The sequence below is a fragment of the Poecilia mexicana genome, unplaced genomic scaffold (genome assembly GCF_051168715.1).
Source record: "Poecilia mexicana isolate PSO_F unplaced genomic scaffold, ASM5116871v1 scaffold_2, whole genome shotgun sequence".
Taxonomy (NCBI): domain Eukaryota; kingdom Metazoa; phylum Chordata; class Actinopteri; order Cyprinodontiformes; family Poeciliidae; genus Poecilia; species Poecilia mexicana.
The window spans coordinates 38728327-38753883 of record NW_028263371.1 but is presented as its reverse complement, the minus strand read 5'-3'; the positions used below and the strand labels follow the sequence as shown (position 1 = coordinate 38753883).

Below are 25557 nucleotides of genomic sequence, written 5' to 3'. Positions count from 1 at the left end.
CTCTGGAGGAGCTGCAGAGATCCTTAGCTTAGGTGGAGGAATCTGTCAGTGGTAAAAATGTTTGATGGAAGACTAGCAAGATGGAAGCCACTATCAATCAAAAGAAAGTCATATGAAGTTTGCCGCAAGTCAAAGAAACTGTGCCAAGGTGATATTGCTCTATATATTTAGTATAGGTCACAACATGTTCATATGTTACAGCGGAACAATTGAAGTCTAGATCCAAGTCCAATTGTGACTCTTTGGCAAAATTAAAAAAAACAAATTTCCAAATTTTGGAGCTCCAAAATGAGTTTGTTTCTGTCTAAGCTTTACGTGAAAGCTGCATTTGACAGGCGTGGATCTGTACCATAGGAGGGGGGACAAAACCAAATTTCAAACATTCCTGCAATCTAGACTGTCACAATCCCTCTAAATACAGATTTGCCCTGCGAGGTTAGCCATATTATTGCTTCACACAGTTTGTGTGTTTATATTTTGTGCTGTGTTTTGGGCGTTTGGTTGTTTGGGTTCTCAAGTTGGCTCATCTAATTACATTTGATGACATCCGATGAGATTTTAGTTCTGTGTCCCAACAGTAAACATTGTGCAACCTTGCTAAGTTGTTAGCATATCTGAACTTTTACAGAAACATCTGGGCCCTCTTGCAGACTGACTGCAGTAACAAGTCCAGTTGCACAGCACTTTTTCTTCTTCTTACATGTGCCAAAGCGGAGCCAACAGGCACCCGTCTCCTCTCAGGCGCAGATAAAACTCCTAAAAGACAATTACAAGGCAATCTACTGAATCACCGTTATGAGCCACAAAATGGGATCCTGCTCTGTCACAGCCAATTTACAGCACTGACACACGTGTTTGGCTTGCTGAAGTCATCCATATAAATGTACCCACTGCATTAAGCCACAGATTATAGCTTCCATATGGAGACTATTAGGATAGTTTTACCATATAAATGTCTGCAGGTCCCAACATGGCAGCTGGACTCGTTAGGGAAAGACAAATGGGACATTTATTGGGGATTAAGCCGTATTATGACTGCAATCATCATGATGTGTAGATAAGAGGACCCAAATGCAGAGCGGCAGAGACGTAGAGAAGATGATGAATGGAAAATGAAGAAGAAAACTTCCAAAAATCACAGAGGCACAGGGAGCCAAAACGGAGCAAAAACATGAATTCAGGACAAGACAACAGGGGAACCAGCAAGGAGGAACTGAAAAGGAGTTGTATATATATATTAAAAAAATTCCCTTCTCACCCTCCGCGGGTGGTCTCTTCTTCTCTGAGCTCGGGTCCTCTACCAGAGGCCTGGGAGCTTGAGGGTTCTGCGCAGTATCTTGGCTGTGCCTAGTACTGCACATTTCTGGACTGAGATGTCTGATGTTGTTCCTGGGATCTGTTTGAGCCACTGCTCCAATTTGGGGGTGACTGCCCCGAGGGCCCCGATGACCACAGGCACCACTGTGGTCTTCACCTTCCAGGCCTTCTCCAGTTCCTCTCTGAGGCCCTGGTATTTCTCCAGTTTCTCGTGCTCCTTTTTCCTGATGTTGTGGTCACTTGGTATTGCTACATCCACCACAACGGCTTTCCTCTGTTGTTTTATATATATATATATATATATATATATATATATGGCTAATTAGAAACAAGTTGCAGGTGTGAGGGGAGAGAGAGAGGAAGTAGGAAATTAATCTAACGCTAAAGAATAACTAGACCTAAGAAACATAACCAGAGTAACAAAGAGTAACTAGACAGAAGAAATAAACATAACCAGAATCACTAAGGAAGGGCTGAACTAAAGTAAAACAGAAACAAGACCGATCTAATCAAAGAAAGGGACTAATAAACAAACCCCAAGCTCCTGACAGCAATACCAAAAGTGTAACTATATGACATACAACCTTTCTTTGTTTTTGCTCATGATAAGTAAAACTAATTGCATATTTTCTTAACATAGATAAACACTAAAATGGAGGAAAACAGAAACAGTAAAAGCATAGCAGAGGGTGATTGATCTTTTTTTTTTTGTCAGTGCTGGGTTGAACTGTGCCACCCTAACATTCCTGGCCTTCTCTGGGTCTGAGGACAGAGGAGAGAGAATAGCAGCGGAGGAGGGGATTTTTCTGTCTGACTGCCATACTTGGAAGACAAGGGTTCTGGTCCAAGTGGCTCTGTAAACAAACATGCATGTGTGTGTGTGTGTGTGTGTGTGTGTGTGTGTGTGTGTGTGTGTGTGTGTGTGTGTGTGTGTGTGTGTGTGTGTGTGTGTCTGTGTGTGGGTAGCTGTATCCAGCAAAGGAGATCAAACAACAAATATGGCTTTGTTTTATGATACAAGGAATGAACCTGATGTTTTATAAGCAAAGTATTTAAGAAGGATTTTTTTTTCATGACACTGACTTACAGATAAATAAGAAATCAGTAATATGTGATCTACTTAAACCAGCTGCTAATGTGTTCCTACTTATCTATAAAGCTTCTGTGGCTAAACCAAATCACATGCAAGCCAAACCAAACAGTGAATGAAATACGAAACTTATATCAGGAGGAATTGGAGAGGACGGCTTTAACCTATAGCAACAATCATGCTTAACAAGAGATGAAGGTTTGTTTAATTCTGCAGCCACCTTAAAAGCTTCCTATTACACTGTCTGCATAATCTGAACAAGCAACCATGAGTAATGAGAAACACTCATGAGGTCATGCTAGGCCCCTAGTTAACCTAATCTGCATGTTTTTGACTAAATAACCAAAGTACTAAAGAAAACAAAACGTGCAGAAAACGCTGAGCTACCGTAGTCCTCAACAACAGCCACTCTGTTTGCACAAGTGTTGACACAGTCTGAACAAATGTGGAGAAGTATTACATTGTCTAGCTCTGAAGTAGAAAACAAATACATGCCGAGTGTAATATTTGTATTTTCTGTCTTTTATAACTCCTAAATACCAGTTGCTCCAACTAGAGTCCTTTTGCACCGTCGACACTGTAGAAAAGATTCACGCACAACAATTACCTTCATGTCAGTTTTTTATCATTTCCACCTGGACATGTTGCGTTTTGGAGTTACTGACTAAATGTTCTCATTTCTAAACTCCTCTAGAGGGTTCATGGAGAGCCGATTGGAGCCAGGAAATCTTTTACTCTAGAAATGTGTTAATAAGTAGCCATTTCTACTCTTCCATTGATCTGTTTGTCCAAAATGTCTGTCTGTCCTCTCTCACAGCTGCTCTAATTAAAATCTATATATCAAATACATACTAATAACCACTGCTGCTTGGTCCATGCAGGGTCTTGGTGTGAATCCTCAGTGGTCAGTAATGTTCACTGTAGATGGATCAACAGTGTCCAAATAAAAGTAAAAAAACAAGCTCTTAAATAAAAAAAATAGCCCTTCTTTAATCTCATTACAAATTATGTCCAAAAAGGCAATATTGTGTTTTTATAGGCGACATAAAATAAAATGTTCTGTAGGCTACAATGTTTCTCCTAAGCTAACAAACTCTAGAGATGGTTTTCAAATATGTCTAATTCCATTTTTATTTTATTTTATATTAAATTAATAGATGCAGAATTTTAACTTCTCCATTGCTCCACAGACTGCTCATGCCTCGGACTGACCCTGCGTTAGATTCGGTAGTTATCCAGTGAGATTCCAGATGGGACCAATATGACGGTATTGGACCTGAAAGCTAATATATTTTCATCCTGCAATAAAACAAATCTGTTGAACAGCACTTTAACAGCTCCGATTAGTTTAATGTAAACCATGTTCAGCTCTGCTGTAATTATCCACAGCACAGTGATGCAGCCGAAGGCTTCTGCAACCAATAGCCGATTATTGTACACAGAGATGTTCTCACAAACATACCTGCTCTAATTAAAACCACATACATGCACTGGATGTAAACAAGATTAAATCCAGGCGCAGTGAAAGTCTGCAGATTCGTTTTGGTTTTGGCGAGATTCGTGGTGTTTGTTTTATTATGGGAAAATACAAGAGAAGACAACTTATAGGCACAGGGGAAGAGGATAACAAAGAAGTAGATTAAAGATAATAACGAATAAATAGTTGGATGTTATGTTAACAAACACAGCTATTCTTTTTAAGCAAGTGTTACTTATCTAACCATAGCAAAAGAAAAAAATAACAACTAAATAAACGCTATTAATGGTGTGGACAATGTTGCCTCTTTGGACTACAAGAATCACTGAGTAAATAAACAAATGTGAAAACCAGTGGAAAGATGGTGTCAGCAACGCAGACTCCACCAGAGCCAGCCCACCTAGTTTTTCTCTCATAAAATTTAGATATGATTTCCCTGTCTCTCATTATTGCCTTCCCCTCTTTCATTTTCTTGACAGCTAATGTTATTATTAGTAGCCTGGTAAAGATCGGCCCCTTCCCTTACACTATACTTCGTACAGAGGGTCTGGGTTCCCAGCTATTGAGTAAAGATTGTTTCCTGTGTTGAAGATTTAAACTTTATCCAATCGATAAAGGTTTGGCCATGAGGTTTATAATGCACCATTTCAACCGTGTGAAGCTTGACGGATTTCCTCTGCGCTCTAAACCACCGTCCCCATTGTAAAGAGAGAAGCCCCGAGCTGAAGGAGATGCTCAATTGTTAAATATTTCAATATTTGGAAATGTGGCCAACACAGACTGAATGCCTTCGTTCACTTCCTCTGCTGCCACTGCTAAAACTACAGGCGGACTACATTTCTAAAACAGTGCAGAAAATTAACGTCTTCATTCACAACTTCTCCTTCTGTTCACTGATTGGCCCGGTTGAAATCCAACGTGAGAAATCAAAGACGATGGGAGAAAACCCAGACCGAGCACTGAGAGATGAGAATCAAGTGGAATTGCATCTGAAGGCAGTGGACTCTACAGACAGACATGTTCATTTAGACGTTTTAATGTGTAAAAGCAGAGATTCAAAAACCCATACCTGCTCTAATATGTCTCACCTGGCACTAACATCTAATCCTCTGCCACACCCATCTGATATCCGCCTGTCTATCTCCATCTGAACCGAATCCAGCAAACTATTTGGCATGGCGTGAGAAAATCCTTTTATAAATTTTCCCAGGTGTTGTTGCTTAGTACTGTGTTTGGGTGTATGTGTGTTTGTGAATGCAAAAAAATCTGAAAGGAAGCTATAATTATCCCCCCTGGATGGATGGATGGATGGATGGATGGATGGATGGATGGATGGATGGATGGATGGATGGATGGATGGATGGATGGATGGATGGATAGGGCAGATAGATTTATACTCCACCTGTGTATTAATATATATGTTTCTATTTGACTTTCACTTTCCTGCTGGGACACCTGATTCCCCCCCCACTGTGAGGCAATAAAAAGATATTTGTATTCTATTCAATTTCTGTTCTGTACAGATTTTTTTAACACAACAATAAACCCAAAGAGTCAGAATGTCTGCTATGGCTCAAACTAAATCAACAACACACATGTATAATTCATTATCATGCGATGCTTGAAAGGACCCCGCTCCGAGCGCAGATGGTTTTCTTTAAGCTCTGGCACATTTTGAAGTTCACCAACATGTTATTGTTTCAGACAACTTCTCTATAAACTCCCTTCATTGCATAACAAAGAGAAATGACCTTCCTTACATCAGATTGTCCGATGGCATCCCATCATGACCAGTGAAATGACCCTCACCGGATCATCTCGTTGACCTGCGACCTCTGTCCAGACAATTAGACAGGGATTTCACTTAAAGGTCATTGATAACTCTGTCCACTTCCTTCTAGAGTCTAAGTGTGCACATTAAGATGTGTCTGTGGATGAAATGTTGCCCTGTTAGCAAATTAAAGCGGACTTCTGCAACTCATTTGGTCTCGGCGGGGATTTCCCAGCTCCATCCACTGCACAAACAAACTCCACCCATGTCCCAAAGCTAGCTTCCTGCCTAGGGAAGAAATCATATATTTTGTCAACTCATAAAATTTACAATTCAAATATATTAGAAATGTAGCAATCTAACTCCGAGGTACAGCCAGTATTGGCTTTGTAAAGTTTGTTAAGAGGTCATTCTGTTCCTTTGCGGAGGTCTGTTTATGCATCCACACACCGCAGATCTGGCTACTAATTATTCCACATGAATACAAAGATAAAGTCCTCTGCAGTTCCACTGAAACACAATTGCTAAGTTGCACAAATCGTAGCCTTACTTCTGCACTTCTTTCTCTACAGTCCCACATAAGCTTAGTTGTATGAGTGTATACGTTGGAGGCAATTTGTAAAGCGCAACAGTTAAAAGCTCAAGCTGGATATTGAGGGCAACGATTAATTCTTACTGTCCTGAAGAATTTGACTGTATGAGCCACAAGCTTCCCTGTGAATGTGCCGGACTCCAGCACCGGAAATGGGATTGAGGAAGTCGTTCTTTCTCCAAGGAGGAAGGCCTTTTCCTCACCCTTTTATGCTAACAAAGACAAGAAGGGCCTGGACTCGAGCGGGTCTCAAGGGTGTAGCAGTATCTGGAAGTAATGTCAGCACGTGAAGACAAGGAATGACCTATGTGACTTTCTGACTCAATGCTTCCACCCTGGACATTTCTCACATAAAATTAACACATTCAAGGAATGTAAAAAGTCTTGGACAGTGTTGAGAGGTTCTGTGTAAAGTTTTCACACGTTCTGCATTATGACCCTGTACAAACGTTTTCTATGATGACACATGGGGATCATGCTGTGGGAATGCTTTTTCTTGCAAAAACCTGAAATGGAGGTTATCCTTCATCAGAATAATGATCCTGAGCTACAAAGCTACAATAGAATGACTTAGATCAAGAACATGTAATTGTTCAATTTGTCAGAAATTCAATTCTTTCCTATGCATGCCACTCTTTTTAGATCTCTAATTGTACAGTCATTTTTAAAACTTTTACTTCTCTGTCCTTGGTGCCTTAAATAAGTCTGAGAAAAGGGCACCAGAAGAGAGGAAATAAAACTGGAAGGAGATAATAAAGGTTTTCATGAGTGAATTTCACATTCTGTCAATGACAAAGGCTCCAAAGTTATACACTGCGTTTCATTGTAGAACTTTTCATTGCAAAGCTGCCCAGTTTCATACATTTGCTTTGTCTAACTTCCAGATTTGACTTCCACAAGTTCCTTACAAGACTCCTGAAGAAAGCTCTACATCACAACAGCTTAATTTTTCCTCATTTAACTCCTCAATCCAGATGAAGAGATTAGAAGGTATCTTCTTCCTCTGAGGTAAAAACCCACCATGTGACCGGCTTAACGTGTTTCCTCTATAGAGTTATCTGATTAAGCCTTTCAGAAAACAGCTATTAAACAGTGTTGTGCAGAGGCAGCGACAAGAAGAAAGACAAGGATGAATAAAGCATCTGTTCTGCCAGGAAGGCGCTTCCAGGCTGTTGCGACGGATACACGAGTCATCTCAGGTTATCTGAATTACAGCTGGATTGGAATCACGTTCTGCTACTGCGATCGATTCTCCTATTTATTTGTACCAATTCCAGTAAAGATACAGTGAGATAGTGTTTGCACAGTTATGATATGGAGTCTCCAATGGATGGATTTAAGCTACGTTCAGGCGAAGGAAATAAAACCCGCCTTCGATGATCTGTGCTGACTTGTTGAAAGGTTTTTAAAAAACACACACACAAAAAATCAGAAACTATAAATGATTTCATTTATGGGACAAAGATGAGGCATGTGCCTCTCAAATCGGTACAGTTATGATGTATTAGTCATTTTAACCCGTCACACAGCTGACAATTATTGTTCTTTCCAATTTATTCCCACTTCTTTGCCAACTTTGAATCTTGATGAGTGTCTGTGGAGGAGGAAGGAAGCGAACTGCATCTTTACAACAAACTGGACCACTTGTGACGTTTGTCTGACCATTTTACAGAACGTCCTGACACGACAACCTGCTTGCCACTTCAAGCTAGCCTATTTTAATCAGGCATTGGCAAGACTAAAGCCACATCTGTCACAGGCAGGCACCTGCTAATGTGTGATTAATAACAGGAGAAAGCAACATCATTTTGCACGTCTGCGTCATGTTTAGCCAAAACTGTGGAATCCAATATTGAATACAGTTAAGTGAGACATTTTTACAGACCAAGCATGTTTTGTCTTTGTTCGTGAGAGGTTCAAAATGTGAAATATTTTTTCTTCTAAAATAAATTAAAAAAAAAAACATGAGTCAGAATGCAAAGTTTAAATTAAAACACTGCAATATTATCTTTAATTTATACTTTAAATTGACATTTAGCCAGCTTTGCAGCTGAAACTATATGTTTACATACAGTGTTTATAAAAAACATCTTTGATAAATATTTTATGCTGTAAGTCAGCTAGATTACTAAAACGATTTGCTAAATGCCAGAAGACTAGGAGTGAGATAAAAAAAAAACATAACCTTGAACAAGGCTTAACTGGAATGCTGCAGCAGGATTTCGTGGTTTGTCAGACTCTTAATGATGTTAAGTGATCGTCTCATTGTAAGTTTAGGAACATTCGGTTCTCACTGAATAAACTAGTCAAGTCATGCAAGTTCGATTAAATCTTTGTTTGGCTAATTTTTCTCTTTTATTAGAACAAAGGGCTTTGTAGCTGCAGTATAACCTTTTTGTCTTCAACTTCTTCATTTTAAACAAAGCTGTAGGTACACTTACACAAAAACTCACTTAATTTCCTTTTCCTTACAGAAGTTGCAGTTTTCTGTGTGCTTAGGTGCAATGATGAGGTTCTGGAAGCTGTGATCATTTAGAAGATTTAACACGATCTCTGACTCATAGAGTCAAAGCTTCAACCTCTCTGGGTAAAGTAAGAAGAAAACTAGATCATCAGTTCAACTGAGGCAGAACAGAGAAAGAGTTTAAGCTCTAACTCTTTCATTCAAGATTAAAAATCCAAATATCCCATGCACCATTTAAATTCAATTGTAAAAGTTTGCTTTTGGTTTAGAGAAAACTTTCGCAGAGCAGCAACAAGATAAACCCTGTTAGATTAAAATGAAACATCTTATATGAACTGATGTGAAACACTTTATAGTCTTATCTTTCTGACACATAACATGCTTTTAACAACAGGTTGTTGATTTAATACTCTGAATTGATCTGTGGTGAAAGCGGCCTAAAAGGATGAGGGGAGAAATCAAACTTAAACACTGACAAAAATAGGCACAAAACAAAAAGTCCACTGGGCATGAGCAGAAGGTGTGGCACCAACATTTGGTTAGAATATTTAATCACACTTGGCAGCCTTAAACAGCTGTGACTAATAATTTCAATCTCTCCAATTAATTTGTGTGTTAAATTGTTTTAACTTGCAATCATTTTATGGTTGAAGCAACTTCCAAATGCAGGAGAACGAGCATTTATTTAACTTGCAATCATTTTATGGTTGAAGCAACTTCCAAATGCAGGAGAACGAGCATTTATTCTGTGGTAAACATTAACACTGCAAGAAGGCTGAACCTTACATGGGGCACGGCTAACAAAGTGCTTGGCTACAGATTTTTTTGACACAGTTTACCTTCTTCTGACCAAAACTTATTCACCTTATATCTCAAGTTTAAGAAAAGAAGGCAACATAAACTGAGACAAACATAGAACAAAAGAATAAAGATCATTTCACTCTTGTGGTTTTTAGCATAGAAAGCGATAGAGGGAATGTAAATGGGATTCTTTGCTGTAGTTTCTAATAATCTCTATACATAAACTACGGTACACATGTATAAACAAAAAGCAGAGTTTTTAAAAGTCTGTTGCAAAACATCCATGTTAGTGTGGACAGGGCCTCAGTTGTGATATTTTAATGTGAATGACTCGAATTCAAACTTTTAGTAACAAACTGCATGGCTTTATGCATGTCTCACCTATTCTGATTAGGTTAAGCCGCAGCCTAAAGGACGAAGTGTGATGCTGGATGCTGATAGAAAAGAAAAAGCAGAGTTCATCTAAGAGCAAGATTAAAGCCAGCATGTGTGGAATTATCCTTCAGTTCATCTTCAACATCATAGACGAGGTCAGCATCTGGAAATAATGAGCAGTAAAAGCCTCATCAGCCAGCTGATAGCAGAGCACCTATACCACAAAGGACAAACTCCAACTATTTCTGCTTGAAAAGACCAGAAAATTGTTTGCAATCAAGCACCGATTCTAAACAATGAACGAAACCTTAAACAACTGCTATTTAAATTCCATAGGCATGATCTGAGATTTCCATTAGATTTTACTTGGCAAAGGTTGCTATGACACTGGAAGACTGAATATTGCCGTCAGGTTTATGTCTGTTCACTCCAGTCCATGTAGACCAGGAGAGTTTACAACCATCCCCCATGGGCCTTTTGAGGGGGATGACTTTAAGGTTTATCTGGTTCTTCTATAAGCAAAGCAAGAACCATGTCCACATTTTCAGCACAAAATTAAACTTGTTCCCATTGCAGGTTTGATGATGAAGGCTATTCATCATCATCCTGTCTGTTTTGCTAATGGACAGGGTCCCAAGTTTCAGTCATGGAGAGAAAGGCTTCTGGTTCAGGAAACTCTGATGTAGTTCTCTTGGCATCTACATGCCATGGCTATCAGCAAGCACTGGAGCAGTTGTGAAGCTGTCAGGATAAGACTCAGTTCGTCTATGTCTGAGGCTGTGACTCATAAACTAAATAGGGTGGACTACTTTGTTTGGGATGACGGTCAGTCTTTCACTCAGCTGGAGAAGAATCTTGGGGTCCTTTTTAAGACCGATGGCATGATGGAGCAGGAGATCGATACGTTAATTGGGGACAAATCAAGTCAAAATGCAGATGCTGCATTTATTGTTGTGGCAAAGAAAAAGTTGACCAAAAGGCAAGGTTCTTTAAATACCCCCATCTGTTAGACTCCAAAACAACAAAATTAAGGCTCCACGGAGCTGAAACGAGCTTCCTCTACATCAGAAGGACTCGGTCGTGGTTCCTCAGGCAACTGATAGGAAGCCTCTGTACCTCCCTATAGAGGTTTTCCAGGACCATCCCACAGGATGGAGACCAACAACCTGCTGGAGGGGTATATATGTCCCTCCAGGTCTGTAAATACCTTGCATTCACCAGAATAAGCAGAAGATTGTCATTAGACAGAGGAATGTATGGATAAGTGAAAATGCTACCCCGGCGGTCTGATCTCTAATAGAAAAATATCGATGGATAATTGGATGAATGAATACCAAATGTTTTTTTTTTGACATGAGAAAGAAGACTGGTTCCAAATGCAGAATTTGTTCATCTCCTAAACTGCACCAATTTGGCACAAATGACATAAACATTGACAAAAAGATAAGTCATTCCCGATATTCTGCCTGCATTCTTCTGGAAAAGCCATTAAAAGACAATCAAGGCATTTTTGTTTACCAGAAACCTTGTCTAAACACCTTATCAACAGCAAGTCAACGCAAAAATCACTCCTATTCAAAAATGAACAACTGGAAGACAAACCAAGCGAGATTTGAACAGCGTACAAAAGGAAAGGACCCTCATAAATCTAAAGATACTGTCGGCACTGTCTTATATTCCATCATTTGGACAATTTGGCAGCAAAAGATGTAAGTCCAGGTCAAGGACCACAAAGTGAGACTAAAAGATTTGTCACGGCATATCATCACTGGCTCCGACACACATTCTTTCACTTTGGGGGCTCACAAACGTCTCTCCTTTTCCTCCTCCTCATGTTCTTCCAGCAGCCTTCCTCCCCATCACTCTTCACTTCCCACCTCCATGTCAGATGGATGTATCCATTCCAAAATCTCTGTCCAAACCACAAAGGTCATTTATGACTCACTAATTACACACTGGAGTAGCTAAAATGAATTTTCAGCACTGTAACGTGCCTAAGGATATTAACCAATCCCAAGGATCGAGTCTGTCTTAAAGAGTGGAAAATATTATTGTGCAGAACAGAACAGGTGTTTTGGAGAAAACAGCAGCTAAGACAGATTCAAGTGAAATGTATCCCCCATGTTGCATGAGTTGGAACTACTTTTAGGCTACTTGTTTAATCTTCTCTGTGACAGAACAGACTCTCAGGCTGCTCTGAAAATAGGACATACCTGCTACAGTCCCTTGAGTAACAAGGTCAGGGGAGAGTTATCTTTGCTCTCCAGAGGCGCCTGTTAAAATAAAGAGACTAAAAGATGGGCACAATTCTTCCAAATGTAGACATTTTTACAACAGGCAGGTTGTGGATTCCCAGGGTTGCATTGCGTGGTTGGTGGTCAGTCACAGGGGCAGATTCAGCTGTTGCCCATGTGGGGGGGGCTGTCTACAGGATCAGGCCTGTCGACGCGTACGGACAGCAAGAACAACAAATCAGCTCTTAGATTTCAGCAAGCTGTTTGAGGAGCAGGATAGATGCTGCCTCTGTCAGTCACATTAGGGCTGTGTTGAACATCAGAGGCGAGTTTTGAACTAGCTAGCGGAAAGAAACTTGACTTTCCCAACAGCTGCTATGGTCCATCCGCCTAACATCCCACACACAAACACTTATTCCAGGAATTTGTTGATTTGCCCTCTGCTTCCTTTAGGAAACACTCATACTTCTTTCTGACCAGTTTAAATGCCTGACTCCATGTTTTGAGTAGCAAACAAATTCTTGAGAAATTTCCTTAGGATATTGCCTCTTATGTTCGCCTTTTCCGATGTCAGCCTGACCTGCTACGGGTCAAAGGTTATCATATATTTGGGTACATCTTTCCTTGACCCTGATCTGTTTCTTCTGATCTTCCATCGGTGTCACGTGTCTCTACATTTTGATGTCGAAGTCAAACAAACTGAAGCCCTTTATGGAAATTGTAAGGATCATATTAGATTTTCTGCTAAATTTAACATCAGCTTGTGAGCTTAGTTAGGTCTGAGACAACCGTCCCACTGTGCAGGAGAGCAGCTCGGGATTGATGAGAGGCCTGAGTGGATCACAAACCTCCTGCTGTGGACCTCCCATGGGTGGACGGGAACACATTCAGCTCACAACAATAAATCCAGAATGTTAAAATACTCCAGTTTCACTGCCGTCGTCTGATTAGCAGCAAGTTATTTGGACGGATACCAGCGTCTGTCCAGATGTTCTGTGTCTGTTGCATGTTTGTGGACAAAAACAAGAGAGCTGCTCTTTGCCACTTGATATGTTTTATTACTTTAGTCTGTCAGGAATTCAAATGGATTATCATAATTGATGTCTACAGTGACTGAAAGGTCAGCATTCAGTCTTTTTGAGTCTATAAATTATAGTAAAATGTTAGTAACTTGAATTAAAAGTTCAGCTGTCCTAGTTGGATTTCCCTGACTTTTCATCCGTAAGCTAAAGCTGCAGTTTGCAAAGAGTTTCCAAAGGATCACAAGAATCAGTCCACTATTTCCAAGGGTTACGGACCACAACCACCTGCAAGGAGCTGAAATCGGTGAATATTTGTCTATAGTAGTTGGTCAAACACCAAATATATTTTAACATGCAGCAATAGACACATGGAAACCATCTTAGCATTAAAATAATGTACAAGTCTTCCTTATCGCTGATCCTGGGGTGTACAGCCAATCAGCAGCAAGGAATAAGAATGCCACTTGGGATTGGCTGGTTTGCAAATGTCAGTCAATGGTTTGTCAAGACATTTTCGATATCCTCTACATAGAAAAATTAGCAAATAGGTCAATTTTCCATGTATAATTTTGAATTAAGTTCCACATAAAAATATTGAACTGTGAAAGCCGGGGGATCCACGGAACAAACTTTTGCAACCAGGTACATTGAGCTTTTTATTCTTTAGATTATGCCATCTTGTAGGTTTATTTGTTTTTCAGATGAACTGTGCAGAACAAATGTATTATATGTGGCAAATGAAATTATTATTATGATCTTATTTTTTTACAGTGTAGAATTCCTTCAAAATCTTCCAGGGGTTCAGAAACTATGAGTCAGTATTCACTCTTAATGAAACACTAATTATATGACCATGTAAAAAAAACCCAAAAAACTAATTAATTCACTGCAATAGGGAAAAAATGCATCATGTGGTAAGAACTAAATATGGCATTCAGTGTTATACATGCTGTGTTAGTCATGTTTCAGAGGAAATGGGGTGAATTTTTCCCCTTTTCTCCCCATTCCTTCATTTACTCAGTACTCTATTTTCTTCCCAGAGCAGAGAGCAATTCTTCTCTTTCCAGGAAAAAGTTTGGATAAGGAAGACTTGTGAGACAGCTGTTGGCATCGTGTCCAACTTATTCAGAGTTGTGTTCAAAGATTGAAGTTTGAGAAATGGGCTTTCTACCTTCTCCTATGAGGCCAAAGAGGACGCCATGAAGAGAGTTATAATGCTACCTTTTGTGTTGCTTATTCGCATGTCTACTAATTAGAAATGTGTGTATACTGGCCCAAAAATAAAGAAATATTATAATCTTTTCTTAATGAGTCTGGACATATTTTTAACATCTGTAGTTCAACGTCCTGCATACTTGGACTGGTTAGACAATTCAAGATTAAGGCTAACTTTATTCTGTTTTTTTCTTTCACATTGCATCTAAGATTGAAGCATTTTTTTCCGATACATTGTTATACACAGGCACAGGATGGGCATTGTTGAGGAGGAGGGTGATGCATTGTTATGTGCAGAAGGTGGGGCTCAGCAGGGCGCCGGTCAAGGGCAGTTCCTGTATGAATGGGGCCTGGTTGAACCTCTGTATCCTACCATAAAAAAAAGATATCAGTTTTATCACAATTTTAAATGGATTTCATAATTCCCAAACTGTATTCTGTAAACCAGTGGTTCCCAAACTTTTTCTTCTGTGCCCCCCAGTGGTTTCCAAACATTTTCTGGGGTCCCCTATGGATTACAAATGGCTGTCTGGTTGAACGACGCTGTGGGGGTGTGGGGGGGTTTCTTAGAGACTCCCTGTCTCTAAGAACAAGGAGGGGAGGGGGGGACCGACTTTTTTGGTGGCAAAATAAATGTACGTAGCTGAACATAGACAACAAAATCAGTAACCTACAGGCTACTTGTTAAGCTTAAGGTGATGTATTAGCTAGTCATCTTTTAGCTAACATTACCTGCATCCAACAGCTTTACTCAACACAGTCGGTTAGTTTGGAGGGAAAAACTGTGAAAAGTTCTTTGCGTTTTGCTGGTTTGCTGCCGTGATTCTAACACAAACCTACATAGCTCTGCACAGCAGCAGCAGGTCTCCTTCACAGGTGTAAACCCAGGGCGAGCGTCGTAGCGCTCATGTTGCGTTTAAAGGCAGCTCGGAAAAACAGGTTACAACATGTTAACAACGGATTAAACAGTTTTAACTGCTGATAAAAGTGACAGAGGACACATTTATGGGAAGTGTGGAAGCCTCTACTGTAGCAAATTGACAGGAATAACAGAGAGTTGACCATTCTAAGGTTTTTACCTTAGAATGGCGCATACAATGTTCATGTTTTGTTTTTTTTCATCCAGACGGCTTCCCGCGCCCCCTCTAGGGGACACGCCCCACAGTTTGGGAACCTCTGACGTTCCCAAGCATCAGAGGTTGGACATGCAGTAGGATTTCTTGTTGTCAGCTTAAAATGGCCCAATTGTGAATTAAACAAATGTCCGTAAAAGTGATCTAAGGCCCATTTATTTTACATGGGAAGTTGAATATCATCAATGCTAACCTGTCTTTAAAAAATCTGCTATGTGTAGTATATAAGGACTAACGCTTATATTTTGAACTAGCGATGACCAAAATAAGTAAAAAACTGAGATGTAAACTTTTAGTGTTGCACCAAATCAAAAGCTTTAATCAGAGAGCATCACTGGCATCACTGCCATATTTTCTTCTCCCGCTTACTCTCTGCATAAAACATGGAGGCACCTCATTCCCATTGAATGCAAATAAAACAAGAGCAATAAAAACAATCATTTGGGGCACGGCTAACTCAGAACCAAGCTAAAAATGAACGCTCCTGGCACCCTAAGTGGCGAGTCATGTCTCCCACAACAAGAAACACTGCTGGTACTGTTGGTGAAAGAACTACCACTCAATGTAAGCACTGGATGTAAACTGTGAACTGTGAAAGCTACACAGAACATTGCTTCAATTCATATTCACAACAAATCAACATGATGTAAAACAAACATTTACACAGAGTTAATCATTCCATGCCAGCTAATAAGAAAGAAGGATAACTTCCACTAAATCTAAGTTATCTGAACATTATAGCACAGAGTAACAGGGTAATTAATTTTTTTTTTCTACAGTGTATCCAAGATCAAAACATCAATAAATAAATAAAAAGAATTGAGCTATCCCTAAAACAACAACAGTCAGATCTGCACACAGTTTTCTGCGTCCCTTATTGCTTTGCCAGACCTTTCTAAAGAACAATCTAGTCCCACACAGAAACTTCAGCTACTGGAGGCGTTTGCCCCACCCTGTGCCCTCCTCCTTCTCCTTCCCTCTAGTTCCCTCCAACAGAGGTGGAGGAGCCAGAGCTCAGTAGATCTCACGAAGTTTCACAACAGTAAAACGAAGCATGTTGCTAACATAATAACTCTGTTGTATTTTGAATAAAATGGCCATACACTTCTGCACACAAATATGGTTTTAGTGTCGAGGGCCCCTAAGGTGAAACAATTGAATGCCCCTTAAAATCTTTTTACTTGTTTAGTGATAGGAGCATACGGCTGGATATAAAAGCTTTAATGTAGACTTAACTGATGCCACTTAATATATATTTTTAGCACAAGTTTCCATCTGAGTTCAACACAAACTTGCATGGACTCACCTCAGCCCGCGTCAGGTCTAAGCTGCAGTAGAGAGCCGCCAGCAGCAGCAGCAGCGGTGACAGCATCGTGTGAAACTGCGGCGCGCTCAGTCAGCCCCTGTAGCCCGCTCCTCTGCCTCTGTCCTCGGTTAACTCGCGGCTTATCTGCGGAGCACGAACGGTGCGTTCAGCTGCATCTTTGTCTGAGACGATGTGAACTTCTGATCAATGCAACTTGCTCCTTGTTCCCGCTGCACCACACCTCCCACCTTCCTCCAAAACGACCACCCTCTCGTCCGGACAGACAGAGTCTAAACCTTGTTGTTACAAACACTCTGACTTTTCTCTGTACGGAGAGGAACTGCTCGGGACACTTTGGGGGCTTTTTTTGCGGGATTTTCTGGGGCAGTTTTTTATCACTTTGGTGACGGGGCCGGTGACTTCTCTGGCTCTGGAACCGGAGCATCTCTCCAGCCCGTGATACCTCTTCTCCATTACGCGCGTAACAGAGGCGGCCGTAAGTTGTGCAGGTTTATAAAACTGTTTATTTATACCACTGGATTAAAGAAAACATGCGTATCTTTTGCGTTACTGCAAACTAGAGTGCTTGTTTTTGCACCGGGGAACATTTGAGAGATGATTGGACTAAGAGATAAATGTTTCTGACTGCTTAGATTTGTGGATATTATGCATTTTTCAACCATTTATAAACACTAGTTGCTTCTGCTTGCAACAGGTTGAGTAAACATGCTTTAAGTGAGCCTTCAAAGGTGAAGAAGCGGCGCGGGACTTGAGTTTGCGCACCGCATGAGTGCGACCATGCAAAGTCAGCAGGATAGAGAGCATACAAATCTGAGGTAAGCGCACCATTAACAGCTTCCAGAATTTAAAATAAGCGCAATATTTTCCATTGGGTTTCATAAGAGTGTGTTTTCATCAACAGGGTGCTGCGTCTCTGCCTCTTCCTCGCCGCCCTCGCCTCGACAGTGCAGGCTGTAAGTTTTATTTCCCACATATTCATGATTTTTTTTTTCACTACAAAAATGCTGCCTGGTTGCAGTTACGACAGAAAATCAATCCCATCCCTCTGGGTTGGGTTTGTCCTGGTTGGAACTGTTCAGATTTTTCAGCGTGTGTTTCCAGTGGGAGTGTCTGGTGTGGTCTGGGTTGGGGAGTTCCTTCTGTAGGAGGGCTCCTCTGTTTCTTCTTGGCATGACTGGTTCAGAAAACATCAACAAGAGATAAAAGTTGCTGCAAAAGTGAGTCACTTTGCCGTTCAGCGGCAGAATATTGTAATTTTGAGGTTCTTAACAAGGAAAAGAGAAAAAAACAAAAAACTAAAATGAGATCCTGCAGGGTGGTTATGTTGTGCCATTCCTGACCTCTTGACCTGGCACAGAGGGGGGTGAAGGGGAGGTCATGACCTCTGCCTCCTGCATGGTAACTTGCTGAGTTTTTTTAGTGTATGCATTCTCGGAGGTAAATGAAGACTTTTAAATAAAATGTATTTCCATTCTCTTTTCCTTTTATGTCCTTTATAACACTTTTGAAATAACCTTGTAAAAATTTGGCCTTAAATTTAATCAAGAGGCTGTTGTATGACTTTAAACTGCAAAATGTTGCTGAAATAAAACAATTGTGTTTAATTACCTCTTCAGCCATTAACCTCGACAAGGTTTTGCAAGACGGTAGCCTTCAGAGACTGGAATTTGAGATGCCTGATCTACAGTATGGACATTACGTTGTGTCTTCAGTTAATACCATCACTAGCTTCATAAGAGTTAAATGATCATAACTCAGGTCAGAAACACCACCAATAAAAACAAGAGCTAACATAAAATGGTACAACTTGGGGAAAATAAGCATCAATCAAACCATGTATTGTATTGAGGGGAAATGTTTCACACATACCAGTAAAGTGTGTTGGAAAAAATGGTAGACTTGTGAATTATTTCCAAACCTGGAGAGTAAAATGCCAGCTGCTGTCATTTTGAGTTTATATAAATCATCTGAGTCGTTATCCATCGTCTAACATTATCTCGTTAGATGATGGATGTCTATTATCTGAGTAGACGTCTTGCAATATGAAAGTTGTTGGTTCCATTTTAGCCTCTGCCTGTCACATGCTGATGTGTCTCTGGACAAGGCATGTCAGGACAAGTTCCCTACCAATCTGTGTATCAGTTTATCAATATGCATGTGTGTTTGTGAGTGTGATTGGGCGGATCTGGCTGGAGTGTGAAGCGTTTTGAGTGTTTGGTGTGACTAAAAAAGCTTTATATATTCAGGTAAATGACCTGAATAAGCATTTTTTTAAATGCAAAACTTATTCAGGCATAAAAAAAAACCCAGAGAGCTTACATCCCATATTTCAGGTGAATACCTCAAAACTATGTGTGCAAACAAGATCTTGCAATATGACAACGCCGTGTCATTTTTAGTCAAAACAAAGTCTGTCTTACTAATCATTCACTGTCAGGAGAGAAATAGTCCCTGAGTTGCCCTGTTAGATTGACAAAGATTGACTGGATGACACTCAGTTATAACAGGATGAAAAAAACACGACTAAGCAAACGATCCTTTTAATAATTTGGAAGTACTTTGAGAATAATGCAGCTAAGTCTGCTGAAACATGGACTCCATTCTGCTCAGATCCTGTAAAACACAATTTGTAAAAAATAAAAAATATAGATATATTTCTACTGTTCCCAGGAATGTGGTTAAAATAAACCTCATTCTAATAAACCCAAACCTCTCCTCATGAACTGGCTGCATTGTGTCACCCCTCGCTATAAAATAGATTGTAAGATGGAGACATACTCAAAAATGTACATTTTGTAGATTACTTCTATATATTTGACTTCCTATTGCACTGTAATAAAATAAAAGTTAGTTTGACTCCCTGTTGTCCTGTAACTTTTATTAACTTTGCTCATCATCGAGCTCAACGTGACGCAGAAATCCACATGTGCTTTGTGTACTGACTAGCACCATGTGAATGTATTTGCTGTTTATTTGTGTCGGGTGTCAGCTGTCTGGTTGCTCTCCAAGTTATTTAATATCATACCCAAGGCTCTCAGATGAAAACTTATTTTCTTGAGTCTGATGAAAAGACCAGTTGTCCCCGGCTCTTATCAAATTTGCCTAGCTCTTGATTAGAAGCGTGTGACACAGCGCAGCTCCTCTGTGCGTTGTGTAGCATCTCTTTAGCACACCGGGGGTCAACTGGATAAATTTACTTTAGCACAACTCGTGCTCTTTCCAGACGGGTTTAGCATCAAATGGATGACTATGAAAAGAGCTTAAGAACAGCTTCGTTTTCTTGGTGCGAACCGATTGTGTGTTACGAGATACGTGATGCAGTTAGACAAACAAACGATGCGTCTTCTCTGATGATTCCTGTCTGTCTCAGAATTTCTTACTTTGAAAGCTCCGCTTTTGAAATATGCTCCAGTTTAATATCAGACTTTAAATCTGACTCATGGGACAGCTTCGCTTCTTTGAACCAAGCCAGTGTACAGCCATTTCCCACCGTCTGTTTCTGTGTGACGATTTAGATCTGGAATTCCTGCGCTCACTGAAGCTGCAGTTCTCCAGACATCTTTCTCATGGCTGTTCCAGTCGTGATTCTCACGTTTTTCACGATCAGTAAAATCCCTGAGTTAGCAGGTGAGCGTCTAGACGGATGTTTTAGTTGCTCAAAATATTAGGTCTGTTGATCTTCATAGAGGCTTATAAACTTAAAAACATTTAAATAAGATGCCATAGAGACTGCTATTTATGCTGTTGCAGTTGGTTTTTGACACACAAAAAAATGAAATAGTAGTTGTTAAAAGATCAAAAATCAGTTTTTAGTTTTTCTGTTGCAGATAAATTATCAGTGCAGGATATTCGATGTAACATCGACAGACCAAAGAGAATGCTGATGAAATCTGAATTTCTTTGGCAAGCTTTAACAGAAATCTTGTTTAACGTAGATAATTATTTCTGTAGTTGTGTACTTTGATGCCTGGATACAAACCCCAACACTTTACTTTGAACGGAAATCTCTACATCAAAGTTTTCCTTATCGTAGTTTTTTTTTTAGGTCAGGCGTAATTTTGTTTTCTGACTATCTTCATTTGTCCCAAAAGCAGCTTTTTATTTTTGCAAGAAGAGAAATAAATATTGACCTCTTTTTTTTTTTATTACAAGACAAACCAAAAGTTATTGCCTTTGGTTATTACAGATCAGAATTGACATTTTTTGACAATTTTTGGAGCTGATTAAGTTTTTATAATCCAACAGTGGGGATGAAAGGTCTGATCTAAGCCAGACGTTGTCAGCCACCAGTTTCATTTCAGGGCTTGCGCGACAATAACTCCAACAAAAATGGCAAGCAGAAGTTTTCATCAAGTTTTATTTCCAGTTATTTTACAAGTTTCTTTTTTGTTTGTTTTGTTTTTTATTTATGACAGCAGTCTTATAACCCGAAATTTGTATTCAACAATTAAAACTTTATAAGATATAACTTGATACTTTCAGGTGAAAAGATATGTTTACATTGTAAAAATAGGTATAAAAAAGGGAAAAGGGGAAAAATCTGGTTTGTAAGAAAACCACCTTTATGGATATTTGTGTCATTCGCATCATCCGAGTTAATCTGGTGAAATCACAGATTATTTGAGGATTCAGATGGAACTGCGTAGCCAAAAGGTCGTGGTCTACGACTCTGCAGCATTCGGCTGAAGCTCATGCAGAAGATGTGTGCTGGGGATTTTTGGCTGAGCTCTTTGTTATCTTTCTTATGCAAATGAACAAAATACATTTAAATACTGTTTTCTTTTACTCAGATAAGGTAGAAACTGGAGTATCAGCATAGAGAAACGTTTAGCAACCAGCCATCCAAAGCACACCAGGAGGTCTACCAATGAATGGCAGCCTTCCTGCTCAGAGCAGAGGACCAGAGTTTGCACAAACACTTGATTTCAGTTGTTGCCACCAAAGGAGGCACAACCAGTTTTTAGGTTGCACCAACCTGAGCCTTTTCACACAGGCTCAGGTTGGTTTAGAAAACTTTTCCTGTTGGCAAATGAAACATGACAAATACTACTTTTTGTATTTGCTGCATTTACCAGTAAATAAAATTGATTTGACTAAATGAAACCCTTAAAAGAATGCCAAAAAAATAGATGGTGTAAAAGCAGAAACAGATATCTGTAAGGAGGCAAACACTTCTTCACTGCAGCAATGGTTAACATCTTTTCTTACCTTTAATACTCTTAAACCTCTGAAACCGCACATTAAATTGGAGCTAAAACAGAAAAAGATTTGCCACGTCACTATAAAATGTATCCAAATACAGATGAACGTGTTTCATTCGTGTTTACGCATTCTTGATTAAGGCCACAACAGAAGTGCATAAACTGCAGCAATGTTTTAAAAAAATTTTAAGAGTAAGTTGCAATTAAGAAAAACTAAAATAGTGTATATGAAAATATTGTATGCAATGATTTCCTCAAACAGAAGAGGGAGACCAGGCTTCCACATCGACTGATTAATTGATGAATAAAAACTTTGAAGGTTTCCGAAAATGGATTTTTCTCCAGCCGCTCAAATAAAATGAGTAATATAAAAATACTCAAACACAAGGTTCCATCTTTGCTGGATTGTTTAAAAAACTGTTGTGTGTTTTGTCCAGAAAGCATCAGAATCATTTCAGGATCTGATCTGAGTCGGACCGAACAATCTGATTTCTGCAAGACTGAATAATTCACTGGATCACCTGATTTCAGTTTATAAGACTGCTGTCATAAAAAGTACTGCTAAAATAACTGGAAATAAAACCTCATAAAAACTTCTGTTTGCCATTTTTGTTGGAGTTATTGTCGCACAAGCCCTGAAATGAAACTGGTGGCTGACAACGTCTAGCTTAGATCAGACCTTACGCCCCCACTGTTGGATTATAAAAAACTTAGTCAGCTCCAAAAATTGTCAAAAAATATCAATTCTGATCTGCAATAACCAAAGGCAATTACTTTTTGAACTCAAATTTGATGGACAAAATAAAAACACACTGACTTTTAGTATTTTTGTATTTAGCTCCTAGGTTTGTCACATCCATCCAAATAAACATATCAAGCTCAAGTGGCCAAAGTTCAAGTTGATTTCTTTGATTGTTTTTGCAGCAATCCCTCCTCTGAGGAAGTACAGGACCTTTTTTTTTTGCACTACGAATGTTTTTCTCACACTTTTCTGAACCCGCTGTTTGAAGTATGCTGCCCCTTTGAGCCAGATTCAATTTACACTGCTTTCTGTATCTATACTGTGGTGGGAAAACTGAATTATCAGACTCACAACGCTAAAAATTGATTGCATGTATGCATTTAACTCCCACCCGCAACTCACACACAAACAACATGCAGAAACATATCGTTTATCAGCGTCTGTTGGCAGAGGAAGGAAGGCTCTCGGGGCAGAAATGCTAACAGGATGCTTCATAACGTTTTGAGAGGCTTTGATGTGATTTCATGTGTTTGTGAATAGATTTCAAAATGTGCGTGAGAGTGTGTGCGTGGTGGAATTTGGGAGGCGATGCTGGCAGGGGACGTCTGACTGTGGAAATTCAGTCTGAGGAAGAGACATTTTTTGGCTGCGGTTTTCTACCTGGAAGCCTCGCATCGACGTCTGCTTAAACAATTAACCTCCTCCCTCGTCTCTAAGTGGATGATTGTGATGGATGTTGTTCCTACATGTGCAGTTTTTGCTGCCACATGGTGAAAATAAATGCAGATCAGAGTGGATTTTTTTATTTTTTGAACATCCATGCAATGTCAATTGCTCGCAGGTCAATTGACATTGACCTGCAGGTTTAAATCTCTCTCGGTGTGTGAAAGAGAGATGTTCATGCAATGGCCTCGCCCAGTGGAAAGCAGACACGTGACCGACCTGTTGAGTGTGACCGTTTTATCGGGGAGGAAGGTTCACCTCCGGGGCGAGGGGGCGATGTCTGCCTACGATAACAAAATGGAAACATGGCCAGAACAGTGGCTGTCACAATCAAGGGAAGAACCCATTGTGCTGCTATGCAGGAAGCTACAGCCTGGGATGAGAACAGTAGGGCTTCCCTGACATTGATGTGTGTGTGTGTGTGTGTGTGTGTGTGTGTGTGTGTGTGCGTGCGCTAAACGCATCAATCCGTGTGTTGCACTGCAAGAGGCTGAAGCCTGGCAATTTGTTTCCACTCGTGTATTTGGCCACACGTCAGAGACGAACCCTGTGACCTCTCTGCATTTTTGCCTTTTTGATAAGCAAGCATGTGCTTGGATGTGTGTACGACTGCACACAATGTGTGTCTTTTGTTTGCATGTATCGTTAGCTCAGAGGTAACCTTTATTGTTTGGTAAAACGTGACTTTCTGGTGCTGATTGTTTGATTAGTCTCTGCTGCAATACTGCATTGTCAATCAGAGGAAAGGCTTGTTGCACTTGGCCGCCGGCCCCACCGGTGTACAAATATCCTTCTTAAACAAGAATGCATGTGCAACGATGAACACCAAGCGCTACGGCGTAGATTGAGAAGGGCAAATAATGTTCGTTTGTATTGTTGGCTACTAGAAGAACAGAATTAGAAGTGGCTCTTCCTCATTAGCAGGATGCGTGAACCTCATTTTCCTCCTTGCGCGTGCAGAAGCTGTGGTATGTGTGTTTAAGTGTTTGGGCTCAGTGATGTTCGGCTTTATGGGAAACATCTTGAGTGCATGCAGAAATGTGCTAAAAGAAAATTGATCATTCAGAGGGGGCTACTAACAGGAAAAGGAAGAGGGGTGCGGTTACTGTCAGGCACGACCCCTGGTCAGTGTTTACTACGCCGTACATATATAGTGTAAACTCTGTCCAACAAGTTCTTTAGAACATGTTTCAGATGATACAGTGCAAAATAAATCTCACTATTTTAACTTTTTCTCATCTCCTCACATTAGGAACATTAGTGAACAAACATCATTAATGTGCCTCAAGACATAACCTTATTGTTGTAGCGGCTAAAATTCTGTATTTTAGGCTATTGGCTGCTGTTCCTGGTAGGCGCTGGTTTTTATATGCACTCAATCTTCACTTTGACTTATATTAAAGTAACTTATTTTCCGTACAGTATCCATTGTCTTACTATTTCCATTTAGATCCACATGAATCCGACATAAATCCAAATGAAGCACAGTAGAAAACTGTTCCCATCACCAACACCTGAACAGAATCACATCAATTAATCCAACCGCCCTTCAGACAAATACACCCCCTGGTGGCCATAAACACAAGAAAAGATAAATGGCTCCTACAACCACGGATGAAGTTATGTAGAAGTTTAAAGTAGGTTTAGGACATACAACAATATGCCACGCTTTTAACATCTCATGCCCCAGTGTCCAATCAATCATCTGAAAATATGACACAACTACAAACCTACCGAGACGCAGCAGTCCATCTAAACCAGGAGTCTGCAACACATTTCTCAGTTCAAAAAGATGATGGCCCATGAAAATCTGATCGAAATATTGATTACTGGTACTCTTAGAGTCATTCTGTTTTGAAAATTCAGCACAAACTCGCATTTGTTGTTATATCTACAATTAAAACATCAATTAGTTCTTTATCAATTTAAGCGAACGTTATTAGGAGACTCAGAAGATTCACTTTCGTCACTGCAGACCTCTGACCTAAACTGACAGGCGACAAGAGGAGCATTAATCAGATTAATCACTAATCTGAAGCCAATGTTGGAAGAAAATCATAAGAAGTCCCATTT

General features: G+C 39.9%; 2 protein-coding genes across 3 annotated transcripts in view; one reads left to right on the top strand and one right to left on the bottom strand.

The window, feature by feature from the left end:
• The window catches only part of col4a1 (collagen, type IV, alpha 1), a 43430-nt gene extending 26445 nt beyond the window's left edge, over positions 1-16985 (bottom strand). Inside the window, exon 1 of the mRNA XM_015003126.2 lies at positions 16798-16985. Within this exon, the coding sequence (XP_014858612.2) occupies positions 16798-16863 (66 nt within the window). The 5' untranslated portion in view covers positions 16864-16985. The remainder of the gene's footprint in view (positions 1-16797) is intronic.
• A 58-nt stretch (positions 16986-17043) lies between these two features.
• The window catches only part of col4a2 (collagen, type IV, alpha 2), a 54328-nt gene continuing 45814 nt past the window's right edge, over positions 17044-25557 (top strand). For both annotated transcript variants that reach the window (XM_015003114.2, XM_015003105.2), the window contains exons 1-3: positions 17044-17293; positions 17513-17633; positions 17720-17771. In XM_015003114.2, coding sequence (XP_014858600.2) covers positions 17584-17633; positions 17720-17771 — 102 coding nt within the window. In that variant the 5' untranslated portion in view covers positions 17044-17293; positions 17513-17583. The remainder of the gene's footprint in view (positions 17294-17512; positions 17634-17719; positions 17772-25557) is intronic.